The 23,023-nt window shown below is 40.9% G+C and overlaps 1 protein-coding gene across 4 annotated transcripts in view; it reads right to left on the reverse strand.

The window, feature by feature from the left end:
• PSPC1 (paraspeckle component 1) overlaps positions 1 to 21,451 on the reverse strand; it is a 79,133-nt gene extending 57,682 nt beyond the window's left edge. For all 4 annotated transcript variants that reach the window (XM_066618728.1, XM_066618729.1, XM_066618727.1 and 1 more), the window contains exons 1-6: positions 20,954 to 21,451; positions 12,231 to 12,532; positions 9,828 to 9,923; positions 8,472 to 8,668; positions 6,293 to 6,377; positions 5,763 to 5,871 (exon numbers count right to left, since the gene is read on the reverse strand). In XM_066618728.1, the coding sequence (XP_066474825.1) occupies positions 5,763 to 5,871; positions 6,293 to 6,377; positions 8,472 to 8,668; positions 9,828 to 9,923; positions 12,231 to 12,532; positions 20,954 to 21,331 (1,167 nt within the window). In that variant the 5' untranslated portion in view covers positions 21,332 to 21,451. The remainder of the gene's footprint in view (positions 1 to 5,762; positions 5,872 to 6,292; positions 6,378 to 8,471; positions 8,669 to 9,827; positions 9,924 to 12,230; positions 12,533 to 20,953) is intronic.
• Positions 21,452 to 23,023: the final 1,572 nt, after the last annotated feature.

A 23,023-nucleotide genomic window follows, 5' to 3' on the forward strand; every position in this document is an offset into this window, starting at 1 on the left:
TGAAGAGAACATAGGCACAGATAACCCACAGACTGGATAAAGGTAACCCCCACCAGAACAAGTATTAATTTTGCAAGTAAACACAACATTTAAGAATGTACTACAAGCAGAGTAAGTCTACATCATAGGCTAGCCCAGGGGTGTCAAACTTGTTTCATGTAGACGGCCAAAGTTAGCATTCATGGTGCCTGCTAAGGGTTGGAAGTGACATCATTTAAGCAGATGATGGTCAGAAATAAGAGCTTTGGTCTCACACAGAAACGCATTATCTGCAAACAAAGAGAAGACAAAATATGCAAATTTTTGTTCATATTTTCAAGATGAGAGCCCAGTTATCATGCTGAGAGAACCCAATTATAATGGAGGCTGGATAAATTGCTTCCAGAGGCTGCATTCAACTTGCAGGCCTTATGTTTGACACTCCTGGGTTAGCCGCTAGTATATCAAAAGCATCAAGAAATGAAACAATCAAGCACCAAATATATGAATGTCAAGCTAGATTTAAACTGTGTTTCAAACAACATACTAGTTTCCAATGTTTATAGTTCAGCACTATCAAAACAAGCTGACAGATAAACACTCTTACAATAAGTCAAGCCCAAAATTACATAGATGCCAAAAACTGAAGGATGGCCAGCACTGAAAGTAATTCTAGGGTGCAGTTTTCCTCCCCCATCCCATATTGCCAACCACCTTTCTCTACTAGTTAGGCTCTGTCCGCCCTTTCACCTTCACAACCCTGGAGCTTAACAGCTGCAGAGAGGCTACACTGAGAAAAAGGCTCTCTACTAGATTCACAACAGGGTCTGAAGTTGGAATAAAGCAAGTTCTAAGTACTAACTAGAAATACTGTTAAGTGAGGCTACTACCTGGGCTAGCTGAACATGCACCTCTTTAAGGTTAAAAAGGAGTGAGAAAGTGATGTAACTTCATCCTTGAACCAGGAGCGCAAGGAGCCATATTTGCTGAAAAGCAATTTTACCTTGCATGAGTATCTAGGAAAGTGACTAATTGCTTTATCGGAGATATCAAGGCCTGGAATAAAAGAATATGAGAATTGGGGGGAAGCACAATTTTTTTAACTTTTTTCCCTTAACCCCATAATTTTTTCCTTGTAGAAAAGCAGGTATATATTGAGGGGGGATCAAAACTATCATGAACTATTCATTCTGTTAAAAATGAAATGCTTTTAATGAAAAATTAAAAAAATATGTTTTAGCTACTATTACTTACTATTTTAGCTACTTACATTCTAGTTAGTAGCAAGTATTTTATAATAGTAACACTCTACAACAGAGGTGGAGAACCTTTATATATCAGAAGGCTACAGTTTATTTGTTAAGTTTTATATATACTTGGCCTCCCGCATTATCCACGGGGGTTCCATTCCAGGAACCACTGTGGATAAGGAAACCTGCAGATAATGAAATCCATGAGTTTCAGGGGCCCTATAACCCTCTGGAGGCAATGGAAGCTGAACCTTCTGAGGCAGGGATGTCAAATATAAGGTCCGGGGACTGGATGCAGCCCGCAGAAGCTTTTTATTTGGCCCTCGGGCTCTCAGCTGCTGAGCAGTGTTGAGGTGTCACTGGTAAAAGGGTAGCCCGCATGATAAACATGGCTGACCCTGACCCATGAAATATGATCAAAATTTATGTATTTTCTCTTCTGTCATTTGCAGCAAATGAGTTCCTAAGTGAGGAAAGGAAGTGCTTATTTCTGGTTATCACCTGTTTAATGACATCACTTCCTGCCTAATGACATCACTTCCGGCCCTCAGCAGGCATCATGAATACTATTTGGTCCGCTGTAAGAAACTAGTTTGTCACACCTATTCTAAGGTGTCTGGGAGACCTCAGAAGGTCACTTCCAGCTTTACAGGAAACCTGGAAGTTAAGGCCTTGAGGTCTTCGGAGGGTTGGGAGGGCTGCGCATAGCCTCCCTGACCCTCAGAACACTCTCCAGCACAGCTCCAGTCACCTCTGGATGGTCCATATGGTTCCATGTGGGTACTTTCCTTAACTAGAAAAGCCATTGATTTTTTATATAACATAATTCCCTCCCTAAGAAGCTCTCAAGGCTATAACACGAGTTCACTGGGTGGTTGGCAGTTCACCAATTACCAACTTGCCACTGACAGAAAAGAAAAATTCAAAGTAACCAAAAGAATACTTGGAATTTGGCATTATCTCATAAAATAAAAAGCAGTTTAAGTATTTGTTCACAAATACACAAAAGTCCATAATTGGTACCCTAAAAGGCAGCAAGCTGCCTTAAGACTACAGGATCTCTATCCCTGCTCTACAGTATTAAGCAGTTACAGTTCCTACAGACACACATTTCCATAATTACAGATATGGCAAAAGTTCTGGTGGTCTCTGGAAAGTGAAATCAGGTCTATGCTACTTCCCAAACCTTGAAGACAGTGAGGAGGAGGATTAGGCCCCTTCAGAAGCATCTAAATATGGGTGATAGGACATTTGTTTTGGTGCTGCAATTCCAGAGTGCTCTCAGGAATGTAGTGTCTAAAGAAACCTACAGTGTTCTTCTCTCCAAGCTAAAAAGGGAGAGTAGCAGCTTCTCCACTTGGCTCCAAGGACAAACCCTCTTTCCAGCTTGGACTTCAGCTCTAAACCAGGAGCTACGGAAGAAGAGCAGCACAATCTTGGGCATATCTACCAAGAGAAAGCCCACTGAGTCCAATGGCCCTTACTCCCAGAGAGTAAAAACAATCATATATACTTACTTGAGCAAAGTAAGCCTCACTGAAAACAGTTGGAAAACCAGGGTGTTTCTTGCATTTCAACATAATGCTGACAATAATGACAGAAGACTGTTTCGAAGTCCAACTAATTTAAAATAATCCTTCCAATTATTACAATACTGATGGGTTTCTATTTTCAACATTCATTCTATTTTTTATCCATTATCCCAACTGGTAAAAACTAAGATACGTATCAGTACATTTGGGTGCAGGAGATTGCTGCTCCAACTCTATACTGTATCCTTCTCCCTCACTCCCATGGCTACAAACATTTCCTTTTATAATATATCTCTAATTTCAAGCAAGAACTAAAGCATTGCAACGTGGTACAATGTCTTAAAAAAGGCAAAGCCTTTCCTTTACAAATGAAAAAGACCCCTGCATATGCAGAACTTACCCATATTCACAGAACAAGATTAGAGTGTGCACTGTTCTAGATAAAGTAAGGCAAATCATGAATGAAAATCTGATCCCAGTAAGTGAAGTTTCAAAATATACTGATCCAGAATCTCCTTTTCATCGACAAGGAAACATTCATGCATTAATACTTTTCACTGTATACACCACAAAATTCTCTTTGGAAAGAGAAGAGCAAATCGCTGAGAGAAAAGTTTTCTGTAAACAGTGGAGTTGGTTGACTGGAACCTACAACTACACAAAAAATTAGGTAATTTTTCCAGGTTTTACGCTGTTTTAAAAAGATCATTAGACTGCAGTCTGACACTGTTGAACAGAAAACCATGGCAGCAATTTAAAAAAAATTACGATTTGGAACTCAGCAGTACCACATTCCCACATGAAATTATATAGCATTAGTTTCATTTCACCCCAGTCTTGCAAAAAAATCTCATAAAACATTGTAGCAGCACATTAGCACCATATAACTACAGCTACTGCTACAAGTTCTGCACAGTTATATATATATCTGTGATTCAAATGATTTATTTTGTAAAATATTTAAACTGCCACCTTCAAGTTGTTATGACTTTGAACTCATAGTTGTAGGATAAGATTCTAAGGATCAGGAATTCAGACTACAAGGTAAACTGCACATGCACATTTTACAAAGCCAAGTACAGCATCAAAAATTAGGAAATTATCATTCTTTGTCGCATGTTAAGATTCATATGTATGAAAGATTATCCCATACACTTTCAGATTATAAATTACCATTATGTACATAGCACTGTATCTGTAAATCAATCCACTTAAATTCTGAGAGGATTATAAAAAGTACAGTATGCTTTACCTTTTTTTACAATCTAGTTCCCAGACTAAATTTAATACAACGATAATATGTACTTTCAAGCCTCATCTCATTGTCATCTCTTAAGGAGTTCACATATACAGGTTATCATTCAATTACTATAGCATGTGTGACAGACAACAGTGACTACTGTTTTCCTATTACCTCACATCACCTTAAACACATGATTTTTGGTGAAAGTAGTCAACATATTCCACAGCACATCACTGAGTGGTGCACGAATCAGTTCTAAGTTACATTAACAAGCTTTTCAAAACCCTTAATGCATGAAAACAAAGACATGAAATAATAATTCCATTAAAATTTTTGCAAAAGAGGTGTAAAAAATTCTCAAACAGTACTTAGAAGCACCTGTGTGAGCAGACTGAATGAGTATCTACTTCTTACAAATAATTCTAAGGGGCAACTGGCATCAACCACCATGGATAAAGGTGACAAGCCAAAAGACTGAATTACCCCGCCAAAAGCAGGCAATACAACACAGAGATGGACAGGAACACACTAGAAATGATGCAGGTTCAGTGAGAAGCAAAGTAGGTGAGAAAGCTTTGGTGGGGAACTCAAGGCAGAAAAGACCCATGAGAATGAACAGTTGCGAACACAGCAAGCTCTGGCTTTCAGCAGACCTTCCAGGAGAAAGAATGAGTTCTTTATAAGTTTAAAGCAAAGAGTTGTTAGCTATGAAATACATAGTACCCTCCTATCTCATCAATATAGCTAGGACTCCAATATAAATCAGTCCAGACATCAGACCCATCTCTTATCTGGAATGGCAGGACAGAGAGGTGGCTACTTAATCCAGCACTCTGTTTCCATCCTGCAATAAGATACAGATCCATCTAACATTGAACCTGAAGAATAAATTCAACAAAACAAGGTCCAGATGACCATTTTACCTTCTTTGCTATAGAAAGTGCAATGTTTTCCTTTCTGAACTATTTGTACTCTCTTCTGGTATTTATTATTCTCTGCAGTGACATCTTTAAGGTAGCTCATTTCAAAAACAATGTGTTCTCATAATTGCATGCAGAACACAAATATACAAGGAAAAACTTATTTGCAGGTACACATTTTGATTACATTAGTTATTATCATAGCTGATCCCACTCGGAACTGCTCGATGGTAAAAACTGCCTCAAGTTATTTACAATTTTTCCACTTATACTATACCCAAGAGGAAAGCAAGAAAGGTATAAACATTTATTCCCCTCTGCTCCATGGGTTGTTCCATGAGTACTACAAAGTCTTCTAAAGCAGGCAAAAATCAATGTTTACATATAATGGAACTCTGGTCTTTGCAACTGATACAAAGAAATTTACAGATTGTCTTTTTTCCTAATCAAAAGGAGACCACACAAGTCATCCCCCCACTTCATTTGAAGTTGTTAAAGTTCCCAGGAGATTTGGCACACATGCTTTTTCTGACCTTCCAGATTCGAGTACTATAGACACACTATTAGTGATAATTCTTAGAAGTCTTAGACTAATTCTGACATGAAGAGTGAAAAACTGAAAAAGTTAAATTTAGTTTCTTGTTATCATTACTTTGAAAAATGACCGCTATTTCTACAACAGAAAAAGAAAACAACATTCTACTGATTCCAGGAGTTACTTCTAAAGAAATTAAATTATGACCAGAGAAAGTGTATGTAGTCAGGAAGAAGATGCTTCAGGGTTGTTAGAAGCTTGCAAATTCAAGGAAAATGGCTTTAAACTAAAGGTTTTACTTACATTTTCCATGAAGTTTGGCTTAAATCCCCCTTCCTGCTGTCTCCTCAGTTCCTCCTGTTCTCTCTGGCGCAGCATCTCTTCCTCACGTCGTCTATGTTCTTCTTCGTGTCTAGAAGTTAAGCACAGAACACAGCTTGTTGAGATACTTATCGAATTTTCAATTCTTCACATTCAAGAACACACAACTTTCAGCCTTAGAAGAGCTTACTGAATGCCTCTACTGTTTCATTTATTGTATTTTGACTCTTTTTTAAAATCAATAGTACTTTAATCAATTCAAAGAGCTAGAATAAAACATCAGTTTCAACAGTAAGCATCATTCGACATAGTGAAATATAATGGTTTTCTATGTGTAATGTTAAGAATATTTATATAAAGATTTTATAGCTCCTGAAACACTCAGCTGTACTGAAGCAATGCTTCTTTAAAAATGCAATCTAAGGAGTTGCAAATCTCCTATTTTGTATATGAATCACATATGATATTCATATAAGAATCACTACTATCCAGCATTGCCCATGACAATATACCTCAATTGTATTTGCTTTCGTTTTTGTAGCTCCTGATTTCTAAGCTCTTCCAAACGTCTCAATTCTTCCTGACGCCTCATAAGATCTGTGAAATAAAGCAGCAACTAAAATTTTTGCAGCATAATAGCATCACATGTAGTGGTTGATACTGGCACATAAACAAAGGTATCATTCACTATTTAAGGAATACAGTTTTTAAGTCTCACCTCCCCCCCTTTAGCTTGTTTTCCTTTTGAAGATAAGGAGGTTGTGCAGGAGCACAACCGAGATCCATCCTATCTCCTGGAAGGCAGAACCGAAAGGACACCCCCCCCAATGTGGAAGGAGTATCCATTCATTGAGGTTCCGATCCTGCCTCCCAGGAGGAGGGGCATCCCAGCAGTAGGAATGCCAGCCCTTCCTTCCCAGAGAAGGTATCATCCACTATTTAAGAAATACACTTTTTATCTATAAGTACGACTTAGCAGATTACTAGTGAACTTCATTCCATGAAAATGTTCACTGTCCAAAGTTCTTAGAACACAATATATATATGAATAATACTATTAAGGACAGTCTCATCTTTAACCACTCACTCAGTCTCCATTGGCAATCCAAGTGAGGCTAAAACTGCCACAGGCCACAGGGAGACAACAAAAAAAGTTTCAAAAGACAAAAATGTCTTGCCAGAAAGATAACAAGTGCTTGAAACGCTGCTGAAGCTGCCACTGGTGTAAAAAACGGAGGGGAAAAAGAGAATGAAAAGTCCTGCGGACTCCAGAAACAAAACTGAAAACGTGCACTTTTCAGTTTTCAGCATATATATATGCTGGAGGCAGGCAATCACATATACAGGGTAAGGTCACACCTGGAGTATTGTGTCCAGTTCTGGTCGTCACATCTCAAAAAAGACATAGTGGAAATGGAAAAGGTGCAAAAGAGAGCGACTAAGATGATTATGGGGCTGGGACACCTTCCTTATGAGGAAAGGCTACGGCGTTTGGGCCTCTTCAGTCTAGAAAAGAGACACCTGAGGGGGGACATGATTGAGACATACAAAATTATGCAGGGGATGGACAGAGTGGATAGGGAGATGCTCTTTACACTCTCGCATAACACCAGAACCAGGGGACATCCACTAAAATTGAGTGTTGGGAGAGTTAGAAAAGACGAAAGAAAATATTTCTTTACTCAGCGTGTGGTTGGTCTGTGGAACTCTTTGCCACAGGATGTGGTGATGGCAACTGGCCTGGACACCTTTAAAAGGGGATTGGACAAATTTCTGGAGGAAAAATCCATTATGGGGTACAAGCCATGATGTGTATGCGCAACCTCCTGATTTTAGAAATGGGTTATGTCAGAATGCCAGATGCAAGGTAGGGCACCAGGATGAGGTCTCTTGTTATCTGGTGTGCTCCCTGGGGCATTTGGTGGGCCGCTGTGAGATACAGGAAGCTGGACTAGATGGGCCTATGGCCTGATCCAGTGGGGCTGTTCTTATGTTCTTATAGGTGGACAGTAGATGGAATAGGGTTTGTGTTAGGGTTATACTACAATGATGGTGTTCATTATAACAATGGCGTTTGTGTTATATTATATTAAATTATATTTAATTGTATTAGTAAATATAACTGCATATGTAATTTCAAAATAAATGTTATCATTTACTGTCCACGTACTTTTGGTTCACCCTGTATATTTGGGAAGTAGGCAATCAAGAATCTGAGAGCTGATAGGTTTCAGGGGCTTAACTACAAGATTGAATAAGAACTAGAAATAATCTAGATTTCTAACCTGACCTGGAACATTTATAAATACCAATCAAAAAACCTATAAATGAGAGGTAGCTCTCACTGTGGGTCATCAACAGAACTAGCCACTTTGTTAAAAATTACACATAGCTTCAGGATATATAACTTAGGCTACCACACACTGATGCATTTCACAAGTTTGACTAACCATAAGATGTTCTAATAATGAGCACAACTTGTTTTTCATAAGGTCCCCTATAGGTATACTCTGGCATTATCCAACTTAATAAAGCTTTCTACTTATGATATAAATATCTGGATCATGTTGCAGTATTATTTTTGTTGGCCTTAGAAATAGATATCCTGATATAATGTAGGCTTTTCACTAGACTTCCAGGATTTCTCCAGTTTATAAGACAAAAATTATTCAATGAACTAGGCAAAAATACCTTGTCTCATCAGCATTAGCTGATGCTCATGTCGAGCTGCTTCCATCTCTGCTTCAAGTTTTTCTTTAGCTTCTCTAATATTTCTATCAACTTGTTCCCGCTGTTGCTTCTCCATTTCATCAAGAGCTTTCCATCGTGAAGCATACTCAAATTCAAATGTTCCAGGCTGGGCAAAACGTGGTGGCTGTTCTCGCTCCCTAAGAGAACAGGGCATTTCACGTATTTAAAATGCTTTCCTTGTAGAGATGTAAAAGCAAAATTGATATGGTTTAGGAATTTCGATACAACTATAGAATAAACCAGGATAATTTTAATTGGACTATGGAACAATTTCCTTGAGTATATCTTTATTTAAAACAATTACTTATTATTTATTGGGTGGCAATGCGATTGGCACTTCTGCCACTGGGTGCTACCTTGAAAACCAAAGCTTCCTTTGTGAAAGGAAGGTGTATTCTGAATGTGAAAGGAGCCCTTCCACAAACACAATTCTTCTTCTGTCCTCAGAGGAAGCTTCCATTTGAGGAGAGAGAGCCTGACGGCTGAAGTGCTAGTTGGAATGCTACCAATTATCTCAGGGCTAAAATAAAAAATGAAGAGAACAACGGTGTGTTATGAAGTACAGTTTTAAAATACAAAGGTACATGGATGAGGCACACTGAATTCCGTGCTAGTTGCTTACCGCTCTGCAGGTCCTCTCTCCAAAAGATTCTCCAACAACCAGTCAACCCTAACACGTGATTCACCAGTGCTCCGCATTATGTTCACCAACTCACTCACTTGGATCAGTGAGCAGGAAAAGCAACAGTGATCACTACTGGCTCATCTGCTGCACTTCTCTAAGCGCCAATGAGTATTAATTGCCTCCTGGTACCAATTTCTACCATTACCCAGAGTGTAGGTAGGCAGTGGTAGTCCTTACTTGTCACTGCTGACCACTGTGGGGGATAGGGGGTATCAGATTCCACCATCTTGCCAAGAAAATATTAAACTAGAACCAGCTCTCTCTTACATGGCTTGTAAATTGGGCATCTGCCACTCCCTGTAAAAGGAGATGATGCCTCAGAACCTTTAGTGATGGTACAGAGACTGAGGGGCATACTCTCAGTTCTCTAGTAGCTCTCACTTTATAGCACTAACATAGCTCTTCCCTACTTTGAAATAAAACATACCACTTTAAAGAAAAACGTTTACAATATTTACACTCAAACTAGCCTTACTAACACCAAGTTTTTAATATAACCTGAACTTTTTATCAGTAAAGATTTAATTCATGATTACTTCATTACTTTAGCATGCATATGATTACTTCTGTTTCTAAAATTTCTATAACTTAACATGAAGGTACTAACTTACTTATGATACTGCTGTGTTTTTTGCATTAACTTCTCAGGCAACCCATCTTCATCATCAAATTGTTCCATAGGTTCAACAATAACAGGTCGAGGAGTTCTTTTAAAAAAACCGACAGCGATTTTTAGCCAGAATCTCATAAAATAAAGCTGTAACAATACTGGATTCTAATACTAGCACATTTAACAAGAGCCACCACAATTAGTACAAATGATTAAGAATCTGCATTAAGAGAATAAAATCGACTCACAACATAAACTAGAGAAAGACTACTGACTGCCCACTGCATAAACTTAACACAAAGTATCAGAGCCAGAACTGATCTAACTTATTAATGCAAGTTAACCAAATTCTATTCTTAAATTATTTAGAGGAAGATGAAAGTTTACTAGCACAGTAGCAGATAGACAGAATTGTGCCAAAGATGTTACCATATGTGTTCCAGCAATTGTCTCTTAAGCTTTTATTTGGTTCATACATACATGTTTTTCCATCAGCAACCAGTACCATTTAAATACACAGCAACATATGTGTAAAGATTGATGCTGAAATTTAACCACTGACTGAAACACTGTCATTTAAATGGCAAACTTCTTTCAGAAGTCCTTGGGGATTTTGAAAAATAGCAATTTTCATCTTGTTTTTAGGTGGAGTTTTTCAGGAATACAGCAATATCTTGACTTTCATTACTTTGCTCTTTTAGCCACTTTCAATTATAACCACATTTCAAATTTTGTTCACACGCTTTCCTCTTTCATCCAATTGCATCCAACCTTCCATTACGTTTATTGATCTTCTTTACTGAACCTACTGACCGTTTTCTGAAGAAAAATATTTTTCTTTTATTTCTTTTTATTTTAGTTTTGCATGTATTCGCATGTGTTTTATAGTTATTTATGCTTTTCATCAGCCAAAATAAGTTTGCAGACTAAATAAGGTAATGCTTTCACGTTCATCCATTTTTTTACTTTCATCCATGCTATAGTCCTAACCAGAAAGAAGTGCAAGGTATTGCTGTAATAATTTTAACTAACCTACTAAGTACACTTAAAGCAACAGTTTTATCTCCAAATGCGATAACATGACATTGAGGATACTCACAACACAGTGCTCACCTAAACATCTCATTACATTTTATTTTCAAAGTAAAATGAAGCCTATATGAATGCGTACAAGCAAACTACTGAATATCCTTTGCTTTACCATTAGGTGATGCTTCAGATTTGCAACAGTGCCAACAAATTCCTGAATAAACCCCTACTATAAAGGTGTTTTGGCATCCAATAAACTCCAAAAAATTTTTTGCCAAATTAGTTGCAATTTTAAATCCATAGATATTATAGTGATAGTAGCTAAAGCTGTTTTCCATTGATTGCATAAGATCAGAATTTCCAGCTCTTTGTTCCATGCTACTCTAAGAGTACAAATGTCTTTTATTAAGCAATATTAGCTTCCTATATACCAATACTGTTGGTTCCTTTTGTATAAAAGATTCAATTTACTGAATCTACTATTAGCATATACTTAAGAGCTCACTGTGTCTTAGTCATGATACAGTGGAACTGAACTGTCAATCTTCTTCATGACAAAAAAAGAGCAATGGGCCTGAAATGTCCAACTGGAAAGGCTGCTACCCACATCTCAGAAAGACAGCAATAGCTAAAATGTCATACACCAAGATAGCAAGATAGGAAGGGCTCTACCACATCTGCCTGCATTTCATCCATGGTTCCTGCCACCTTGCAGACAGCAAGGCCAGGAATGGGAAAAACAGAGCAAATGAATGGACTTTCATTCAAGGGAAGAGATCCATTCTGTCATGAAGGCCAGGACAACTAGTGGCCCAATCACCATCTTTCAGCCTAAAGCTGCTTCCGCAGACGTGGTCTTGAACTTCTGGGAATAATCACAAGTGTGATTTTAAAAAATAAAAAAGCCTGACTCTGCATCTTGCCACCTGTATCTTAGCAATACTGTAAAGGTGGCAATCCCTTCAATGAACTATCAAGCAGTGGAGGGGATATGTCTTCCCCTAAACTCCCGTGCCCTGGACCCCTTTCACTGAACACCTTGTAAAATACAGATACCAAATCATTCAGTAGTGAGTTCCTCTTTTACCAATGTCACTGCCATTAAACACTTATACAAGAAGAAATTTGGACAATGTACTGAGACCAATTCAGATTTCAAAGAGTTAAAAACACATTACTACTTAATTAGTCAAGCCAAATGAAAGTGTGAAATTTAAATAATTGTGGTTTTTTTTTCAAAAATTTAAACACACTATACTTGAAGCAATTCAAACTCAACAGTGTTCAACAGCAGATCTTGCATCAAGGATCTGAAGACACACTATAGCTTTGTATATATGCAAACCACCATAAATTAAGAAAACTGGCAACTTACGTTGTCAGCAAAAATGCTCCATCACTGCATCTTTCTAGAGCTTTACGTGCTGGAGGTTTTGCTGAAAACTCCACAAAACCTTTTCCAGTTGCTCTGCCACGATCATCAACCACAACAACAGCTCTTTCCACAGGACCAAACTGAGAGAATGCTTGTTCCAGAAGCTCATTGGAAACAACAGGTGAAAGATTCTTTACTGTTAAAGCTGCTCCATGGGTAGCAAATCGAATTCGAAGTGGTCGACTCTTCAAAATAGTTCCATCAAGTTCTGCCTTTGCAATTTCAGCCAGAGTCCTAGATTCCTTTTCAGGAGAGATACATACATTTATATTATATACATTATACAAAAACCACACACTTGAAACATGAACATTATCCATATTAGGCAAATTTGAAGAACTAATCAACTTGTGATTTTCCAGTATATTATTATGAATAACATGAGAGGTACAATTTATGAAAATGGGCTGCCAATGGGCTATGCAAGTAAAAAAAGTTGGGAACCACTGAGCCAGTGGTATTCAAACTGGGGCGTCACGATGCCCCAGCCTGTGGGTCCTGGCCTCTGCCCCCTTAAGGGGTGGGGCAGCCAGGAGACAGGGGGGCTGCAGTGGCGCGAGCCATAGGTTCACGCTGCTCAGGGGGGCTGCAGCGGCTTGGGTGCACTTGCCCAAACCTCCTGCAGCCTCCCGGGGGTGTGGGGAGCCCTGCGCAACCTTCTGCAGGGCTCCCCAGGTCAGGAAAAATGAAAGTGGAGCGATCATGCCCTGCTCCGCAAAACCGGAAGCGGAGCACGATTGCTCGCTTTCCCTTCTGACGGGGCTGCAGGGACTGGGGTGCACTCAACAGTCCCTGCAGCAGCTGTCCCTGTGGGCAGGGAGCCCTGCACTAGCGCCTGCAGGGCTCCCCAGGTCAGGGAAAGGGAGAGTGGGGTGATCGTGCTCCGCTTCCCCTTTTGCGGAGGCAGAGCAGATCACTCCACTCTCCCTTTCCCTGACCTGGGGTGCCCTGCAGGCACTCACGCAGGGCTTCCTGCACACAGGGATGGCTGCTGCAGGGACTGGTGAGTGCATCCCAGTCCCTGCAGCCCCTAAGCAACGCAATCCTGGGGATCGCGTCACTGCCTTCCCCCTGCCGCCGCCTCCCCCACGCCGCCGCCTCCCCCACGCCGCCACAAAGACTTACTGTGGGTTTCAAACTCCCAGAGAGTTTGAAAATCGCAGCACTGAGCTAATCCATAAATGTTAGACCCAGATTCAGTTTTGTTATCAACTCTACAAACAGTAATCTCAGATGCACCAATAAGTCTATGATAACATCTAAAGACGAAGCATCAATTATATCACCAAGAGCATAAGCAACAAAAGACCCCGAGGAACTAAGATGAGCAAAAACAGTAGCAGCATCTCCAATACTTCCTCAAAGCATAAGAACAAGCAACTCCATGATGTGTGCATCAAAATACTCAGTTATATCCATTCAGATTTTGTTGCTGCAGGAGAAAGCGGGGGGGGGCTGTGCAATATAGCCTTCTGCCATGAGGGGCAAGTCTGCTTCCCAATCTAAGTGTCCCTAAAGCACTGGTTCCCAAACTGTGATTCATGACTCCCTGTGAGCCAAGGAAATCAGCTAGGAAAGCTATGGAAGCCTCACAAAAAACCCACAACCCAACACTAGTGATTCCCAAACTTTTTAGTAGAGCAACCAGAGAAATTCCCCCCACCTAAGTGTCAACCAAGCAACACTCTTAAAGTCAGCACCATGTGAAACAGGTATTATCTCTGTGTTAGAGACAATGCACTAGATGTTGAACTAATACAAATGGCTACAAACAGAACAAAAATATCACAAAATAATGAACCAATCTTATTGGAGCACCATATATGTATGCGCTGCCATTAAGGCACCCAATGCTGTGTTTAAAAGGAGAATGCAGAACAGGTTACTGAGAACCTTGTTACACAAACAAAATATGACAGCTTCACCTCAATAACCAACAAGCAATTCTTACTACCTTTTCTAACAGCCAGTACTCATAGGGCTCAAGCCTTGATTCAACCACTATTACAAGCTGAGTAGCCCCCAGAACCAGCTCCCATCACCCACTGGCTTCATCCCGCTTCCCCCCACACACACACACACACAGCACTCCTTGCCCTGTGTTTACTGGAGGCATATCCCTCATCCGTCCTTGCTGTTGTAATGCCAAACTCACTCAGATACACCTCAAATCAAGCAGACAGCAAACTGGACACAAAGGCTAATGAATCACATTCTAAGCCCATTGTGATCCTACCTGCTGAAGGAATGTGCCTTAGAAGGGAAAAGCCTCAGTGGTATGCTGTGCAGAGTTACACTGGTTTAAACATTTGTTATTGTTTTAATTACTGTATATCTCATTTTTTACCAATAATAAAATACAAGCATACCAGTAATAATGATTTACAATAAAAGCAATTGACAAAAAACAAAAACAGGGAGGAAACACGCCCAAATAATCTGCAAAATATAATCCAAGGAACCAGAGAGGCAAACAAACAACATGTAGTTAATAACGTCTTCATTTCCATGGTGATAATTACAAGGGCATTTTTTTTTTAAGGCAACCACTGTGTTTGCTTGAAAGGAGAAAGCAAGCAAGCTGAAATCATCTGTGTGCACTGTTGATTTGGTCCACCTAGAATACATGGTCAGCATGCACAAACTTAATTCTTCATGGGCCTGGACTAGAGACAACAGAAGGTAATAAGACCTAAGAGAGGTTGTCTGTAGGTGACCCCATTTTGGTTATTTACCTATGTATCACTACCAAATTTAAAATTCTGCATTATATGAACAACAGAGTAATCAAAAAGAGCCAATAAACTGATAACTGGGGCTGAAGAGCCAATATATAGTACATGGTATCAGTCAAATTAACAAAGGCACCTGTATGAATAAAAATGTCTTAAACAATGAAAAAGCACCCATGAAAGGGTCAATGAAGAATCAAGGGGGGGGGAGGACATTCTACAATCTGGAGGCCTTAGCTTGAAAAGACAATGTCACATGCTATCTTCCACCCCACCCGCATGAATGTTAGGGAGAGAACACAGAACAGGATCTCATATTTTAATGAAGGAGACAGGCAGGTGAACAAGACAGTTCTTTAAATTACCTAGGTCCATGTCGCTTAAGACTTAAACCAATACCTTTAATTGAACCCCAAGCATATTAGTAACTAATGGAATGATACAAAATGAAAGTCACATGTTTCCAAATAAGATGCATCACTTTGTAATAATCAAATCTAGATGGGCACAAGTAGCGCTAGCTGGATATGCCTTATCCTGGATAATTTATCCATCAAGAGGCACAGCTGGCATACAAAGCAAAGGCACCTGCCACAGCCACTAACTGGTAATCTTTTTAGAATGCTAACTGCTTTGGGAAAGAGAATCACCTTGTTTTTTTGTTATGTAAACCAGTGAGGTATTTAAAAAACCTAAAAGTGGGATATATACAGCCCCACTTTATTCCCACAGCTTTGCTTATCTGCAGAGAACAAGAATGGGATTCACCTCTTGGCTATCTGCAGCAATTCCTGTTGTTGTGGCTGTGTTCTTTTTTAGCTTCCAGCGCTACTGAGAGATTTTCTTTAAGGTTCCAGCACACTCAGGTCACTTTTTTTAGGTTCCAGTGTGCTAGCCATTCTAGAATTTCTCCAAATGAGTTTGGAGCTAGACAAGATGGCTGTCATCATGCTCCCATCACTGCCTCCTATTTTCCTATCTAAAGAATGGAGGAACCTGTCAAAAACATGGCAACCCCAATAGAGTGCCAAGTGTATGGAAACAACATGGTGACTTACATACAATTTATTTCACTGAGGGGATGCCATTTTGTCATTTTTAACTTAACCATGCTGGAAGCATGCTGGAAACATCACTTCCCCCAATTCTCCTACCTAAAAAAAGAATGCAGCCTGTATCTCAATTTCTGCCACTACCCCATTTCCCCTAGTGCTACCACTAGGGAAGAAACTGGCAACATTCCCAGGGTGTGCCAGATGGGATCTTTCCGATTCCTACCTGGAGATACCAGTTACAGAACTTAGGACCCTCCGCAGCACATGAAATTTTAAGTAAGGCAAAGGGCCTGGATGTTGTGTTTTGACCCAGAAGGCTGCAGCTTAGAACAATCTTAACTGCTAACTGAACTGTTCTCGCAGCTTATTAACAAGAGGTTCACTCTGTTTCAACACACTGTACTCTGATTTACAATTACAACAAAGGCAGTGAAACACAGGGCTAATGAAAATTTTTCACCAAGATGTAGAGTTCAAGGTAAGATTCAGGTTCATAAAGTTCATACAGTATAGTGAAAAGGGTCCACAGAAACCTAACCCCATTTTCCTCACAGATCAATGACTCAGTATCTGCTAATTTAGTATCCACTGGATTTTCCAGGAACCTTACCCCAGCAGATAATGGAATTGACTATAAATATTCTAAATAAAGTGCTCTGGAAACGAAAATCCGAAAAGGGAGGAATGTACAACACAATCTGAAGTTCTTGACTAGCCTACCGCAGTGATAATATTGAGGCACACACTGCTAGCAAAGTTGGTGAGTGAGCTGAACTCAAGAGATAAACACAGCACTTGGAAGCATTGTTTCGAGTAACTCCTTAATAATGAGATTACAATAATGAATAATAAAACTGCAATAATGAGATTGCATCTAAGGAAGATAGCACATGTGGCCCAAATACAAAACTGCTGACTGCCTACATTTGTCTCTCTCTCAGGTAGGGGTCTCCAAACTTTTTGGTCAGAGGGCCGCATCATATATCTAGCACGGTGTTGAGGGCGGAAAGAAAATTTAAATATAAAATTTATTTAAATAAATATAGAGATGGAACTTAGATGAGTGAAAAAATGAATGAATGGGATCATTCATTCAACCTCTCTGGCCCTTGAACACCCTCCAGACGCAACCAGAGCATAGTTACAGTCATGTTTGGCCAAGTGGGCCAGAGGTCTTCATGGGACAAGAGGCTGGCTGCGGGCCAGATAGAGGCTCGTTGCGGGCCACATCTGGCCCCCGGGCTGGGGTTTGGAGACCGCTGCTCTAGGGCTAGGCAGTAAATGGACTAAAATATCCTCACAGGTTGAAGCACTGTACTGTTCTTTGTGGAGAAACAACAAAAAGTATTAATGCTCATCCATGCATGTGACCAATAAAAGAGTAAAGCATGTACTTCTGAATGCCCCCGAGAGTTTACTCACAGGATAGCAAAGTTCAGTATCAAAGTTGAAGTTAATCAAAGTTATCTTCTCTCCCCCTCCCCAAGTTTCCCAACAATGTGCAGCTCTCATGAGAAAAAAGTTACATCAGAGCAACAAGGAAGTGATGCCCTACTGATGGGAATATTGCTAGGATAGATGGCAATGACAAAAATCAGAGCCAGCCACACTGTCCATTTAACATCCCCAAAGTCTTGAAATTAGTCTTCTACAGTATGTAAGCTAGGCCACCAACAGTATGAGCAAGCATTAATAATGCAGCAGCAACACCTCCCACTGGAATTCTAGTGGTAACTGGCAATATTAACGGTACTGAGTATAAACTATGTGGCCAGAGGAAGTCAGAAAGGAAGAGGTCTCAGTTTACACAGAATGTTGAATATATTACATGTTCAAGCAACTGACTATTTGAGGGTGTTTTATATATATACATATATATGTGATGGAATATACGCATCTAATCATTTTTGTTAAAATAATGTGTTTGATACTAACTGCAGAGATATTTTTGTTGCATTTATTACACAGATATAACCAGATTTATACAAAATCCCACTCTTCACTCTTCAACATTCCATTACTCCCAAGTAATCTTGAGCCTAAGGTCAGAGAAAAAGCAAAATATCAAGTTTCTCAATTTAAAGAGTCTGTAAATAGAAACAGGCACTCACAAAATACCCTGTATGCATATGTTTACTAGTACCAAGATTAACACTTAATCATAAAAGATGGAAACTCCAATCTTTACTAAGCCTTCACGTTCCTACTGCTCTGTGTAATCTCCACAAAGATAAGAAAAATAATACAAAGTATTTCAGATGTAGGCAGCGAACAGTACAAATAGTACTGTTTTCCAGTACAAAACACTGAAAACATATACAGGCATGTGCCACTTAACAACTGTTTGCTTAAGGAGGGACTAAGTATAGGATGGTGTTCAAAGCACAAAAAAGATGCTGTTAATGAGGCAATCATGTCTCCCATAGCCTGCAGCAGTGTCTGTTTACACAACAGAGAGGTTCTTAATGCAAAGAAAAGGCAGTCTATCTCCAGTAGCCTGTGCAGTCAGCTAGGATCTGGCAGGGAGTGTCTGTTGACACAATAAAAGCAATAGGAATGAATGTTCACTTAATGACCTAATCACATAACAAGGATAAGAGAATGTATTCCCGCCATTAAGTGGCGCACACCTGTATACTGTACTTGTCAATTGGTTCAGACTGGAAAATAATTATATGCTACTATTTTTTAGCCGCATTAATATACCACACAATATTGACCTATTCAACAAAACAGCAGTGGAAAACGTATTATTAAGTTGTACAGTATCGATTTGGCAAAAAGGGAATATTAATGAGGCGAAAAATCTACCCACCCTAAGAAGCTTCTAGAACAGTAGTATCATCCAGCAAACACAGAACAAGCACTTTAATTTTTAATTTAAAAAAGAAAAAGATGCATTCTCCCAAATCCTATTGCTGCATGTAATATACAACGAAACAATGGAGCCAGCTTGCCAGGAAAACTGAGAGAAGTGGGCCAGAAATGTGTCTAGAAGTGCCTACTAAACTGTTGAACTAAGGGGGAAAAACACCCTTCCTAGGAGGGGTTCTCAGACACTGACTTTACCTAAAGCAACTGCCTGTGTACATCTAGCAAGGCCACTCCCCCTTCTGTGAATACTAAAGGTTTAAACTGTGTTTTTGTGGATTCGCACGTTTCTTGGTGGCTTATATTTTTCCGCCGCTTTTGAGCCTGAACAAAAAAGTGCCACAAATCTTATAAATATGTTCATATATAACTGCATGCATATATTTGTACATATGCAAATGTGCACATACATTTATATGAATACATTCATATAAAATAACTATACATTTAATGTACATATACATTTATATGCATATGAATTTATATGTACTGTATATGAATAAGATATAACCTTGATATATACACCCATGCTAACTGAATAAGAGGCACTTTTTAAAGTAGGTGTTCCTCTTTTATTTAGCAGGGGGAGAATAACTGGCCCTCCTCACCCCAGCTGTGTCTTTTCTAGAGACTGCTCATGTTCTTTTGCATCTTTTTAGATTGTGAGCCCTTGTGTGACAGGGAGGGAGCCATTAGTTATCTGATTTTCTTTGCAAACCTCTGTGAACTTTTTTTGAAAAGTGGTATACAAATACTGTTAATAATATATAGCATCATTAATAAATTACCATTAATACATTTAAACATTTATATAATACATTAAATTTATAACGTCTATTAAATATTTACATATTATGTATTATAATATAATACATAACATACACACACCATTACAAATAAAATAAATAAAGGCCTATAAAGTGTTATTACTTATAACAATATTTTTCCACCTCTCTCAAGCATTAACAGAAAAGCACCACAAATCTTGCAGTGCTTGAATATGTTAGTAACATATATGTATGTTTATAATGTTAATAATGTTTACGTAATGCATTTATAATATATATAAGTGTATACGCTCATTTGTATACATTTATACATACATATAATGTATACATATAAATGTATACATTTATAGATTTGTATAAATATGTTTGTGTAGATATGCACATATGTATACATGTATAGCTTTGTACACATGTATTTATATATATGTATAAATTTACACTCATATGTACACATTTACATATACGTATACATCATTTATATATATGTATACATTCAGATGTATGTATACGTTTATACATAAATGCATTTATCATTTGTATATGAATGTATACATGTTTGTATACATAAATGTATACAAATGAGTACATACATTTATATATGCACAATAGAAGTACACTATATATATAAATGATGGCTTTTAAAGGGGGGTGGAGAAATGGCTGTGAAAAATGGAAGCGGTGGGGAGGTAAATGTTCACAGGAGGTCAGAGCAGTGGCTGAAAAGAAAAGGGTCCTGCTGTGTCTCTCTCTGGCGGGGAAGGCGCTGAGCGTGGGGGAGGGGGTCTCTCCCTGTGCCTGCTGCAGAATCACTGAGGGGGGGGCGAGGAGGAGTCTCGTGCATGGGGAAGAAGCGGGCAGGCGAAGCGTTCATGGGTTGCAAGGGACGATGCTGGGGGGCAGTGGCGTAGCTAGAGAGGGGGGCGGGACAGGAGGTGGTGCAGGGAGCGTCCCCGCCGCGTGCGAGGGGCCCCTCCCCTTCGGATCCATTCCAGGCGGGGGGAGCAAAACGGAGGCCTGCGTTTTCCTCCCCCTGCCTAGAATTGCTCCGAAGGGGAGGGGCCCCTCGCACGCGGCGGGGACGCTCCCTGCACCACCTCCTGTCCCGCCCCCCTCTCTAGCTACGCCACCGGCGGGGGGGTCGCTCCCTCCCCCCTCAGCAGAGCGCGCGCGCCTCGAGGAGCGCCCCGCGGGGGGAGGGGGCCGGGCCGGTTCCTCACCAGGCGGATGAAACCGAAGCCGCGGTCGCGGTTGATGAAGACCTCGCTGGGCTCCCCGTAGCGCTCGAAGAGGCGCTTGAAGTCCTCCTCGGTGATGTCGGTGGGCAAGTTGCCCACGAAGAGGCGGCAGCGCTGCGTGTAGCTCTTCTCGCCGGGCTTGAGGAAGCTCTTGATGTCCACCGTGAAGCCGCCGCCGGCGCCCGCCTCCTCGTCCTCCTTGGCCAGCGCCATGGCCGCCGCCTCGTTCTCAGGCGGCAGCGGCGGCTCTAGACCCCGCAGCGCCTTCATGCTGCCGCCGCCCACCATGCTCATCGGGGGAGCGGCCGCCGGCGAGCTGTTCTCGATCCGCACTTGCTTCAGGTTCCTGCTGGCCGACATGGTCCGCGGCGGTTATTTCGGTTAAACGGTCACCGGGGTGGACCCACCGCGCGCACCAACCGTCGCCTTCCTTAGCCACCAGCTGGCGCACTCGCGACAAAATGGCGAGCGGCGCAGAACGCTCTCTGAGCTAAGCCTCGGCGCTTTGTAACTACGCATGCGCGGCGTGAACTCTGAGAAAAGCCTCGGCGCTTTCGTTACTGCGCATGCGCGGCATGGACTGAGGGGGTCTCTGCGCTTTCGCCACTGCGCATGCGTTTCGTGAACTCGCGGTCAGGGAAACCTTGGCGCTCTCACCGCTGCGCATGCGCGGCGTTCCCGGGTGGTGCTTTTTTGTGCTGCGACCAAGTGCGCCTGCGCACTAATCTCCCGCCTGCACAATAAGACTGGACAGAAAGCACCACCTAGGGATCTGCCTCCTATGATGCTGGGCTTGAAGTCTCTTGGAATGGAGTGCAGCAGTCAGACAGCCCAAGCCTTTCCACTGTTTCATGGGAGTAGGTGCCATTGACTCCTATGGGACTTACTTCTGAGTAGACCTGCATAGGTTTGGGCTGTGAGTCACCATGCATCAACCTAGAATAAATGAGTTGACATTTACAAAGCAAACACAAAGCGATATAGCTTTAAGTAATGTTAGTGCCTTACAATGATGACCAGATTTCAGGGATGTGTGGTGGGTGGGGAGGCCCCATCAGAGTCCTTCCGAAAGCGCTGCCTCAGTGAGGTGTGCAAGCACTCACAGCTACACACTGGGGAGGCGGGGGAGGCAGAGCCTCCCCATTGGAATCCTTCAAAATGCGCCACTTCAGTGTGAGGTGTGCAAGCACTCATAGCCAAGCACTGGGGAGGCAAGTGAGGCAGAGCCTCCCCATTGGAGTCATTTGAAAACCACAGCCTCAGTGTGAGGTGTGCAAGCACTCACAGCCAAGTGCTGGGGGGGGCAGGTGAGGCTGAGCCTCCGCACCCGAGTCCTTCAGAAAAAGCTGCCTTAATGTGGTGTCCAAACACACATAACTCACGCACATAGCTTTTTGAAGCAGTCCGGTGGGGAGGCTATGCCTCACCTGCCTCCCCACCCACCAGTACATTCCTGTTAGATTCAATATGTGTTTCAATTGTTTTTTTTAACATACCATTTTATTGTATGTAAAGTGATTCTAAGAAACGAGAGAGATTCTAGATTTAAGGGCCCAATCCTATACAATTTTCCAGTGCCTGTGCAGCTGTACCAATGGAACATGCACTGCATCTTATGGTGGAGAGGCAGTCACAGACGCTGTGAAAACATTAGTTTCCTTACCTTGGGGCTGCACTGGTGCTGGAAAATTGGATAGGATTGGGCCCTATGGTGGCAAAGTTCCTCTATTTCAGCTTCATGGACTTGGCTAGGCAATGAAAGCTGAACCACAGAGAAAGCCTACGCAGCACATGCCTACTCAGATATAAGTTCCATAGAGTTCAGTGGCACTTACTCCCACATATGTTTATATAGCAGTAGTTCTCAAACATTTTAGCATCAGGACCCACTTTTTAGAATGACAATCTGTTAGGATCCACCAGAAGTGATTTCATTAACCTGGAAGGGGTGTAATGGCCGGAAGTGACATCATCAATTTAGGTTTCAAAGATCAGCCTAAGGTCCCATTACACAGCATACTCATGCTATTATTTTGCATAGCTCTGAATTCA

Source organism: Tiliqua scincoides, chromosome 3 (genome assembly GCF_035046505.1).
Source record: "Tiliqua scincoides isolate rTilSci1 chromosome 3, rTilSci1.hap2, whole genome shotgun sequence".
NCBI lineage: Eukaryota > Metazoa > Chordata > Lepidosauria > Squamata > Scincidae > Tiliqua > Tiliqua scincoides.